Source organism: Humulus lupulus, chromosome 3 (genome assembly GCF_963169125.1).
Source record: "Humulus lupulus chromosome 3, drHumLupu1.1, whole genome shotgun sequence".
Lineage (NCBI taxonomy): Eukaryota > Viridiplantae > Streptophyta > Magnoliopsida > Rosales > Cannabaceae > Humulus > Humulus lupulus.
The window spans coordinates 3,832,500-3,845,421 of NC_084795.1; the positions used below are offsets into that span (position 1 = coordinate 3,832,500).

A 12,922-nucleotide genomic window follows, 5' to 3' on the forward strand; every position below is an offset into this window, starting at 1 on the left:
ACTCTTGAATCGTGCCATATTAGCATCACATCATTAATACATCAGCAAACAGTTTCAAAAAATAATCGAAATGCAATATAAAAAATGACATTTTTAATATTTTTTATAATTCGAGATGATTTTTGTCACACAAAAATATTCGTGGGACTAAACTCTAAAAAAAAAAAAAACATAATTCCATCATAAAAAATGTTATTTCTCCTTTTTAACATAACACTACACGTTACAACAATAGATTATAATTGGCCCGAGCTTAAAATGGAAAGCGAAGCCCACCAAAACGGCCCCACCAGAAGTCGTTTCAGTCACGCCAATCATGTGTGCGGAGGAGAGAGAAGAGAAGAGAAGACCTTGCTCACGCTTCCACGCGCCGCTCCGAACGCGTGGCGGAGATGTGGGCGTCTCATCGGCCGCCGGGTCCCCAAACGCTATGGTCGCGCCACGTGTCGCCCATGCCGTGGCTGTTAAATATTTTATTGTACGAATAAATAATTATTATATTATTGTGTGGTGTTTGGTTACATGGTTGTAAATCAATGGATGAATCTGAATATCGATAAATGTGGCGCCACGTCATCAGATACTGTTAAGTGTGGGCCCCACAAAATAACGATGATATTTAGCATCGCACGCAATACCCCCCGCGAACTGAAACACGTCCACCTGCTCCCACGCCACGTGTCCGCCATTCCTTTTTCAACATTTTCAAAAGAATAATAGGACAAAGTTTTCAAATTTTTATTCTTTCTGACCAAAATACCCTCGTTCTTTTTTATTTCCCTCTTTCAAATCTAAACTCGTAATAATTAGTATTTTTTTAATTATTGTAAGCGTAGTGATCGGTAAAAAATAACTAGATCACTATTTTTTTTTTAAATAAAGTAAATAACAGCACACTCAATGAATTAACTAAAATAGCTAATTTTTTCAAAATTTTGAAGAAATAAAAAAAATCATTCTCCTAAAGTCAAAAAAATGAATTATTTCTCTCATTTTAATTATATTTTATTATTTTCTTTTTATTTATCTCTTTTTTTTATTATTTTAATAAATAAAAAATAATATTTAAATGATGTAGAAAAAATAAAAATAAAAAATCTGATGTACGGTGTAATATAAAATAAAACAAATAAAGTTTTTATGATGTATTTTAAAAAACAAAGTAAAATATTTTTTGAGAGTGATCTAATTAAGTAAACTTAATGTGACACTTCACCTTAAGCGCCACATCATTTCGAGACAATCATTTATACTATTTTGTAATGTAATTAAATTTTTTATTTGATAAATTTGTATGAATACTATACAAGGATGGAATGGTAAAAATTCTACAGATTTTCTAGAAGAAAATAAACGCAAATGAAAACGGTATTTGAAAAATCCATATTCTGGTCACAAAAATTGTTAGGTAATTCAATTTTGTTTTTTTTTCCTTGGTCAGAAGAGTCAACAAGTCAAGTTTGACATGAATCTTTATACTAATTAATTTAGGGTTTTATACATTTTATTTAATTTGTTGACATTCGTGTGGGATTAGCTTTTGTCCTTATATACGATGCCACGTGCCATTACATAACTGCTTTTCTATCTTTCTTGCCCACATATACATGAATGGACAAAAATTCTTCCTTATATGAAGCAAGAACATGTGTAAGGAGGAGATCAAACAAGTAATAACAAAACAACATTAGAGGTTTTAATTATGATTGAATAAAATTTGTATTGTATTAAATAAGATCATTTATGATCCTACAAAACAAATCACAACGTGTTAGTTTGTGACTAATTTCTATTATAATTATTATTATTATTAGGATTTTTTTTTTATCCTATATATTTTTTTATTACTTATTTGGACTTTATATTTTAAAAAAATTATTTTTTGACCTTATATTTTATAAAATGGTTCAAATAGATCTATAAACTCAATTTTGATGAAGAAAAAATTGACTGTAACATCACAGTTTTTAAGCATAATGATTTTATTTTTATTCTGAATTGTTAGTTTGGTGAATTATTTGTGATTTCAGTTGAGAAAATTTTGACCAAAATCGGGTTTAAGGTTCTATTTGAACCATTTTACAATACATAGGTTTCAAAAAGTAATTTGTCAAAATACATGGTCCAAAAAAGTATAAACCCGTATTATTATTATTATTATTATTAGCCATACAAGTATTTCTAGAAGAGTGTTGTTATTTGGCACCTTAAGGTACTCAATACTACACCAGGTGATACCTTATAATTGATTAGCGATACCTCATAATAATTATTAAATTCAAATATGTGAAATCCGATATTGAATTGCACTATTAGCGATATGTTACCTCATTGTTGTGTTGGACACCACTAGTACAACTTACCAATTCTTTTTCTAGAACTAGTTGGTAGTACTTTGTATTCAAAATTAAAGACCTCGTAAAAACATATTTATTTATTTAAGAAAAACAATAATATTTTGATCACGTATTTTGTTGAATAATAATTATAGGTTTTACAAAATGCATCAAAATAGTATGTTAGAGATCTGATTTGAGTCAAAATATTTTTAATCATAAAATTAATTTTTTGAGCATTAGCGATAGGATGAGTTCAGAAAAATTAAGAAATTGGTCGATAAGCTAAGTATATTATATTTGAAATTTTCTTTTTTACTGTTTTGATTAATTTTATAAAATATAGAGTTTGAATTATCATTTTACAAAATAAATATCGATCGTTTATATTAAAAAAATATATATTTTAGTTTTATTTAATTAAAAGAAAAAAAAAGGTAATTGATGGGAGAGGGTAAATTTGGAAAGTAAAAAACAAATAAAGCTTTCGGCGAAGCAAATGATAGGAAATTGTACCACGTGTCAAACTTGATGGTTGTGGCTGTGGGGTCATCTTCATCTTCTTACTATAGAGTTGGTAGAGCCAGATATTTTGTTAGACCAACCACACATATATTCTAAACTATTACATCTTTGTCCTACTCTTTCACTTAAAATATCCCTTCGAATCCGCCAAATTAATTTCTTAATTTGTAATTTTTAATAACTTATACTTTTTCCCAACTTTTTTTTAATGTTGATATTTATTTAGTGGAGGAGACAACAAATTAAATAACAATTTGTCACACCAAATTTTAGACTACTCTCAATGCTGGCCACACAAAGTCAGATCATGAACTTATATAAATAAATTAAAATATAACCTTGTTGTATAATAAACAATAAGGAAAATAACCAATTTACTAAAATAATATAATAATTTTAATCTTTAAACAAAATTGATCAATGTGGGACATAACTCACACGTTATATCATTATCCATCCACACGAAAAGAAGGAAGTACCATTACTATCAGTGATTTTTTTGTGTTCTTGATCCGTGAATAATTTTTTGATGACCGTATACTACAAATTTTTAGAAAATTATGAATAATTTGTAGTGCCAAAAATTAGATTTAAACATGTTATTTTCTACACGCATAAAAAAATTAGTCACGCATGCAACAACCTCTTTGAAACTAGTTGTAAATTATTCAGAATTTTCTGAAAATTATCAAGATGTTCTAAATATATAACTACAATAGACACGATCATAAAAAAATTATTCTCACTGAAAACTGTTCATGGGTGAAGAACCCAAACCACAAGTAGGATTAAAAATGTTGTACGTACGTACGTACCTCTATATTCATTGCAACAATATGAATACATGAATGGATGTATCTAACACCTCCTCCTACTTTTAAGACCACTACTATTCGTTCAAAAACAGAAACTACTATCTATCTATCTATCTATGTGTGTGTGTACACACACACACACACGAGAATTCTTCTTTGGGGGCTTCTCTTTAAGCTCTATTAGTGGGGCTCTTCAGTGTTACCCACCCGTGAACAGTTTTCAGCGCGATTTTTTTTATGACCATATATATTGTAGTTGTTAAGAGCATCCTGCACATTTTCAGAAAATTCCGAATAGTTTACAGTACCGAAAACTAGGTTCAAACATGTTGTTTTCCACCCGCATAAAAAAAATTAGTCACGCGTGCAACAACATGTTTGAACCTAGTTTTCGGTACTATAAACTATTCGAAATTTTCTGAAAATTTGCAGGATGCTCTAAACGACTACAATATATACGGTTACAAAAAAAATCGCAACGAAAACTGTTCACTGGTGGGGAATACTGAGAGCCCCACCAGTAGGGCTTAAAGTGAAACCCCTATAAGAGAATTTTCCAATATCTCTTCTATATAATAAGTGTGTAATTAACGAAAATTCTTGGTTTTAACAGTTTTTTTTTAATGTTAACTTTAACGGAATATTCTTATATTTAGCAGAATATTCTTATATTTAACAGTAATATGTAAACCCTTAAACTTAAATAAAATAAAATAAATAATTAAACAATTAAAATAAGATATTTTTTAGATATTTTACAATGATAATTATTTAAAAATAATAAATAATTAAACAAATTAAAATATGATATTTTTCAGATATTTTACATTGATAATTATTTTAAAATAATAAATAATTAAATAAATTAAAATATGATATTTTTGAGATATTTTACAATGATAATTATTTAAAAATAATAAAATCGTACATTTTTTAACTTAAATAAAATTTAATTAAACTTAAACTCACTTATTAAAATAATATCATATTAAACATATAATATAATCTACTGTGAATTAGTAACAAATTGTTTTTTTTTTAAAACTAGCAAGAAAATTAAATTTAAAATCTACGAATAATATTTAATATTACATTAAAGATATAATATATAATCTCTTGTTGTCACTCCCAAATTCAAAAACTAGAACAAATATAAATTTAAACAAAAATAAATAAATTATTTAATTAAAATAGGATATTTATTTCAAAATTTATATGATATTAATATAAATTCAATAAAAATAATTAATAAATTTAGTAAATAAAACTAAGCAAACATTACAAATTGTTTGTATCTAGTATATATATATCTTAATGAAAATAGATCAATAAATAAGTAACTTGCACAAGACTAGGACACTCTTACGTGACTTATGACTTTGTCCATATAGTTGTGGTTTGGCCGAGTAATAATTAAGCTGAGATCTTCGGATCGGAGTGGTCTCGATCAAGCCTGAGCATGATGTAGAACAACCGCTCGGAGATGGCATGTCATGTGCTGCAAAAAATGGCCATCGGAGGAGCTATCATAAGCAAACTAAAAAGAAAGAACCCATGGTCAGACTCTGCACAACCTGCCTCACAGCTACAAAATACTTTCAATAATAATAAAAAAAATGAGAAGAAAATTACATACACTCTAGTCTACTCTACTCACCTGTACCCTACACCTTCTCCACCACTCGATTATATATCAATGACCTAAAATTTTACCTCACCCATATGGACAAAACACGCTTCCCTACAATAATCTTATAATTTTTTAGAGGTGTGCGAAAATCATCCATTCCAATTATAACCAACTGCCAAAAATTGGATATCCAATTATGACTGGATCAGATCGGATCGTATTTTGAAGATCCAAATTGGAACGGATCGGTTGTTGGATGATATATGCAAAAATTCAATAAAACCGAAACGATCCTGTACGCCCTGGTTTTCCCACGGGCTGGTTAGCAGGTCGAGTCTCGGATTAATCAAGGTTAGTCCGTAAGCCTCCCCAGGTCAGAGATCTGGTTTTCCCCACTTAGCTCGAGGAGATGGAGGCTGGGTCAGTGAAGCAGCTCGTTGTGCGAGCTGATGCTCGTGGATTCCTGGTCCTTTGTGAAGTCAACACACGCAAGATAAACGTGCCTATATCTGACATCACGTGTCCGATATCTCCCTGACTTTCCGGTCACGCATCAGGAACGTGCGCATTCAGACACCCACAGCTGGGTTGGGCCGTGCGGCCCATTATCTCCTTACATACTGATTAGACCACACTTATGTGTCAGGTTTAGGAATTAATCATAAATGTTACAGAGTTGATATGACCAATGGTAAGGTCACGTGATGACCTCCCTACCAACTTCCAGGTGCCTTCTCCTATAAATATGAGGACCCTGGGAGTTGATAGGGGTTGGAAAAAATAGTTTCTGAAGAGCCATATACTTTGTAAACCAAATACCCAGAATACATCAATAATATTGACTAGTGGAGTAGAATGATTTTAACCTTTGAACCACTTGAAAAACGTGTCTTGAGTCACATAGTTCATTCTCTAAGATTTCATATCTGTGACGGTTCTACTATCAGCACTAATCCCTTTCTCTTCTTCTCTTAATTACCTGTTGGCGAAGAACCGCGTCAACAGATCCAATTGTAAGTATATTTATTTTATTTAGGATTATGTTGTATCATTTTGAATAAATTATTCTTTCTATTTATAATAGTATGAATTATGTGAACAAACTAAGCTAATAATAAATATGCAAAAATATCGAATGGATCAAATCAAATATATAAGTAAGGAGATACATTCAATGGATAAAACTGATCCAATCTAATAGATAATTGTATCGGATTGGTTAAGACAAATTAATAGGATTTGATCGATTGTAAAAATCCAACATCCAATAAATAATTGGATAAGAATAAATAATTGGATCAGATTATATAGGCATAACAATATTAGATGTGATCTAATGAACATCCTTACAATGGTCTAGTGTTTTTTCCGTATAACATAGGTACAAAATTTTGACCAATATTGTTTAAGAAATGTGGAGGCACAGTTTAGCTACGGTGGTCTGTCCCATATAATACAATAGCTTGATATTGTAATCAAATAAGTAATGTCTAAACATATTATATATTCAATTATTTTTTTTAACAAATTATATGTGAATTGTTAGTGATACTAGTTTTTCAAGACAATAATTCAAGCATAGTACCTTGAATACTGTGAAACATTCTCAAAATGTTTGTTTTTGTTGCAACAAAAGATTGTGATAATGAAGAAAAAAATCATCAAGGACCACTTCTCAGGAAATAACTATAAAAAACTAATAAATTTGGGGTAAGTTGCAAAAAGAAAAATAAATAATAGAGAGTTTCGAGGGTAACGAGGTTATTCGTGGAGACAGGCATAGCCAGAAACGCACTAATGGACCCACGTAAAATGAATAAACACAATAATTTATTATTGAAAAAAATTATATATTAAAGTAAAAAATATCACTAATAATAATAAAAAAATAAATATATTTTTTTATAAATTTTATTTTTTTATGCTCTCTTAATATCAACCACAAAAAAAATTATAATACGAGTCAATATAAATACTCTCCTCGAGTCATCAAACTCACCACCACCAGTCCAACATACCGGTTTTCTCTCTCTAAAACCCTAATCAAAAATATAGTTTCTCTCACAAGGTCTCTTATAAAAATCTTTTTTTTTTTTTTTTTGTTTGAAGTTCGAAAATTCTATTGGATCCCATCTCACAACCACATAATCCTCCAATGGTTTTCCTTTGATCTTTTCTTCTCTCTCTACAAAAACCCATTGCTCTCCCAACCACTCTTTCCAGTTTTCCATTTCATTTTCTCTCTAACTTGCTTTCTCAGATCAAGAAAACCAGCCATGAAAGCAAACCAAGTTTGCTGTCTTTGCGGAGAAGAAGCTTTCCTCTTCTGCCGTGCCGATCGTGCTCTCCTTTGCCGGAGTTGCGACGCCAGCGTTCACAGCGCCAACTTCCTCGTCGCTCGTCATATCCGCCAACCTTTCTGCTCCGTGTGCAAGGATTTCGCCGGGAATTTAGTTTCTGGCGATGATCTGCGACAGCTTCGTTCTCAATACTGCCGGAGTTGTTCGCCGTTGAATGTTTCTGGCGGAGATCACGTCGAGGACGACGACTCTTCTCTATCGTCGTCGGTTTCCTCCGTCTGCGTTTCCAGTAGCGAATCGAAGATCCGATTCGAGGATCGGCCGAAGTTGATGGAGAGGATCGGTTCGTCCGACTCCGTCACGGATCTCTCCGGTTCCGTCGAGGAAACGAGCGTTCCGGTTAAGCTCGGCGGCGAAGTCTCGTCGGCGAACAAGACAAAGAGAGACTCGCTTAGACCGCGGGGCAAGGGTTTGACCAGTGTGGACGCGAAGGCGGAGGGCATTTTCGAGAAATGGTGCAGAGATATGGCGCTGGGAGGTAATTTCGCGGTGGTAGGATTGGCGTCGGAGGCGCTAGGGTTTTGCGTCGCGAGGTCGCGGCTTTTGCCGTTCAGAGTTTCTCTGGCGGCGTCGTTTTGGTACGGAATGAGATCTTGCGAGAACAAGTCGGCGGCGCGTACGTTGCACAGCCTTAGACGGCTACAACGGTTGTCCGGCGTGCCAGTCAAGTTGATCGTGGCCGTTGAATTGCAGCTGAGCCGCGAATTAAAGGCTCAAAAGCATCGCCGACGCGATGATCTGAAGGAAGGTTGGGCCGAGTGCTCCGGCTAAACGACCACCGTAAAAAAAAAAAAAAATACACACTTCTGTCTATATAATCTATGGGAGTTAGATTAGTGTTTAACCGAATTAATTAGATTATTAATCAGTGTAATCTCAAATATATATTTAATTTTTTTCTTATTTTGGATTTTTAGTGTTGCAATATTGTGAGTGTTTTTTTTATTTTTTAACTCGTGTTGTTCGCATTATTGCAAAGGTGCAAATATGAGAATCGAATGAATTTTCTGACCATTTCATTGGAAACTTGTTATTTAATTAATTATTAAAATTATGAGGTGAAAAATATATAGTATTTTTTTTTTAAATTATGAGGTTTAAATTGAAAGTAGAGTTTATACATTTTTTGAACACGTATTTTGTCTCATTACCAGTTTGTTTGTACCCTGTTCACAAATTATTTTTTGGGCCCACAAATTCCTTCTAGTCGAGTCTCTTTGCCTGTCATTATACCCCGTGAAGTAGAAATAATTACAATTCCCATCCTGCCTAAAATTCTAGAATTCGTTGATAGTTAGAATAGATTCGTAGACCAGGTCGACTGATCTGATACGTTCTAGATGGCCCTTTCCTATTCCTTTTATGTCGTAGGGTTAAAACCAAAAAGTAATTGGTGTTCTCATGATGTTTCCTCATATTTTCAATAAAACCTTCTCATAAAAAGATTTTAACAATATTTTTTGTAAAATAGTTAAAAATTGAATATATATTTGTTCTAAATTGTTTGATAAATTATTTATAATTTTAATTGATAAAATATTTAGCAAAATTAAATTTAGAATTTTATTTTAATCATTTTACAAAAAAATAATTTATCAAAGGTCCAAATACACATATTCCAAAGAAATAATAGAAAAAACAACAAGGCTAAAAAAATATAAGCCCTTAAAACGAAAGTAGTTGGGTTTGATCGTATGGTTGATTCGAATTTTCTTTAATTTGGGTACTGAAGCTTTTCTGTAAAAGGCTGTATAACGTACGGAATATTAAGTCTGACAAACTGATCACATCCACTACTTTAAAAGGAAATTAAAAAAAATGGGTATTTAATATTCTTCTTATTAAATAAAAAAAAAGAAAAAGAAAAAGAAAAAGAAAAACTATCGTATGTATTGCTTTTGAAAATGATCATTCTGATTTTAATATTAAATAAGGTAATATTTTTTGGTTAATTTCTCAGAGCAAAAAAAAAAAAAATGGAAATGTATTAGTTATTCTCGTTAGATATTTTCTTTCTAGCCAGATATTATATTCCACGTGTAACTCTTACCTCTTTAGGTTTGTCTAAGTAAATTATGGTAATAATAGTTTAGAATAATTTTATTTTTCGTTTTCTATTATAATTTTGGACTACCATAATGGGTGTTCACAAAATACCTCATTTAAATTAATTTGGACGATCCAATCCAATTTAATTTGTAAGTGCAGATATTCACATTTGCGCGGATTGAATTGTATTGAAAAATTTAAAATTCGTACTTATTATGATTAAATCTACTTTCACTTATAAAAACAATTGATCCAATCTAATTTAATCCGCAAAGTACAGACATCTACACTTGTGTAGATTGGATTATATTGGAAAATTTAAAATTCGTACTTATCCGAATTAGATCTACTTTCACTTGTAAAAGTAATCGATCCAATCAAATTAGCATCTATTTTTATATATATAGATAAAAATTATAAATATATATTAAAAATATTAATATTTTAAGAAATTAAGAAATATATTTTATATAATTATGCTGTTAAAAAATTATGTACTTGCTTTATATATTAACGGAGATTTAAGCTTGAAGATGTTATGTGCAATTAAAGTTTGTTTATTTATTATTGGATATTTAAATTTAAAAATAATATTTTATTTCAATATTTACGTGACTTATCTGCTATGAGAAAATATATATATATTAGTAAAAATTATTATAAAATTTAATATTAAAAACTGGAATATTGTACGGCAGAAGTGTGAGTTGGATAAATTATGAACAAGATAGTACAAATTGGATTGGATTTACACCTCATTATTAAAAATAAATTTTTTTATAAAAAAGATATATAAGAAAAACTCCTCTCAACTTGTAATATATCATAATATTTTCTTATAATAACGCATATTTAATTTACATATTATGACGTGATATACATATTATTAAGATAAGAACACACTAATTTTATATGCAATTTAATAATGAATTTTTGTGTGAGTTGTGTACCTGAAATCTCTTTATTCAACCATTAATATAAGTTATAAATTTTCTCTCTTTTTCTTCTTCTTCAATTATTATAAATGATATATTTATTGAAAGAGTACATTGATCAAACAGAGAATGACACAAAGAAGTGGTTGAAATAATCAGTTAGTAGAATTACGAGTTCTAGTTTTCCAAACCTAACAAACAGTATGTCAATAATATATCTTAATAATTGATTAAAAATACAAAAAAAGAAAAGAAAAAATAAGTAAATTAATTATAGACAGTTAATATCATTTTGTAATATATCATTTTATAGTTACTTCACTTTAAGCCCTATCGGTAGGGCTTTCAGTGTTTCTCGACTCGTGAACAGTTTTCGGCGCGATTTTTTTTATGACCGTATATATTGTAGCTATTTAGAGCATTCTGCAAATTTTCAGAAAATTCCGAATAGTTTACAGTACCGAAAACTAGGTTCAAACATGTTGTTGCACGCGTGACTAATTTTTTTTATGCGCGTGAAAAACAACATGTTTGAACCTAGTTTTCGATACTGTAAACTATTCAGAATTTTCTGAAAGTTTGTAGGATGCTCTAAATAGCTACAATATACACGGTCATAAAAAAAAATCGTACCGAAAACTGTTCACGGGTCAAGAAACACTGAGAGCCCTACCGATAGGGCTTAAAGTGAAGCCCCTATAGAAGAATTGTCCTATATATATATATATGAATCTTTTTTTAAGTAGATGCATCATTTTTGTCCCAATCGCATGAATGTTTTTTATTTTCGGTATTTGGATAAATTATAACTCAATTCTTTTTGCACGATAACGTATATTATAGTTATAATATATATCTTCCCAATTTTCGGAAAATCCCAAATAATTTACAGTGCCGAAATCATAGTTCAAACAATTAGTTGCACACGTGTCTGACTTTTTTTATACATGTGAAAAACAGACTATTTGAGCTCTAATTTCAGTATTGTAAATTAATCAAAATTTCCTAAAATTTAGCGAGATACTTACTATAACTGTCACGTACATTTTCATATCAAAAATAATTAGTTATAATTGGCGAGATCCCTACGAGCGAGCGAGGTAAAAGTAATACCAACCCTAAAAAGCTCACTATATATATAAATAAATAGAGTTTTGTTCGTACTCTAAACCATGGTTAATTATCAAACCTGTAATCTATAGTCTTTAAAATAAATAAAAATTAATTAATATATAATTTATATATGGCTGTGATAACACATATACGTGTCTCATGAATTAATGATATATCCGCGGTCCATGTGATTTCAGTACCCACCAAATTTATATAAAATAAAAAGAATATAAAACTAATCTTTTTTTTTCTTATATATATACTCAATAAATAGTAATATTAATAATATGAAATAATTAAAAAAAAATGGAAACTTAATACAAATTTGACATGTGTGTATTGAGATATTTTTGTACCTTGTCATTTGGTTTTCCTATTGATAATATAATATTGAAGCCGGTACATATATTGGAATATGCTCAATTTTAAAAAGTTTTGTTTCACATTGGATAGGTTGCTCTGATTTAATAATATATTATATAGTCCTTAAAAATATAATTGTATTATATTGAAGATAATGTGTGTAATATATTATATTCCAAAAATGTAGTACTAGCATTCTGCTTTTTTTACTATATAGGGTTATGATAGAACGATAAGGATCAATGTATAGACTATATATTGAGGTATTTGATCTTCGATTAAAATCTTATAGACTATATATTGAGGTATTTGATCTTCGATTAAAATCTTATTTTATGGGTAAATATGTATAATATATAATGTTATTATAAAATGTGATACAAATTAAGTGACCAATTATGTTATATCGTGGATTTAATGTGTAGAAACTGAAAAATAAAATTTTAATTTTATAATGGGTAAAATTAGAAATTATTAATTATAAATTAGGATTGTGGTCGCCTATATATGTATCATTTTATATTATCTGCAATATCATACTTTCTCTCGTAGAGATACATATTATATAAAAAAAATATAAATTTTTTGTGCAATTTATAACAATGGCTTCAAGTTAGTGCTTCCGCTCTCATGTTCGTCTTCTTCTTTAATTTAGCAAATGATCGATAGAAATATGATTTAAGATTTTATATTAAACCACTTTTAGTAATACATTTAGAATATAGAATTATGTATTGAAATATTGATATTTATGCATGTCGCTAGAACGGTTTCGTAAAAACTAACATTTGACACC

At 29.9% G+C, this 12,922-nt stretch overlaps 1 protein-coding gene across 1 annotated transcript; it reads left to right on the forward strand.

Annotated features, from left to right (window-relative positions):
• Positions 1 to 7,311: 7,311 nt before the first annotated feature.
• LOC133821806 (B-box zinc finger protein 32-like) lies at positions 7,312 to 8,680 on the forward strand. The gene has a single exon (XM_062253953.1). It carries the CDS (start codon positions 7,583 to 7,585, stop codon positions 8,435 to 8,437), a length of 855 nt encoding a protein of 284 aa, XP_062109937.1. The 5' UTR covers positions 7,312 to 7,582; the 3' UTR covers positions 8,438 to 8,680.
• The last annotated feature ends 4,242 nt before the right edge of the window (positions 8,681 to 12,922 follow it).

Coding starts and splice junctions, on each gene's coding strand:
- LOC133821806 (XM_062253953.1), top strand. CDS start 7,583: ATGAAAGCAAACCAAGTTTGCTGTCTTTGCGGAGAAGAAGCTTTCCTC.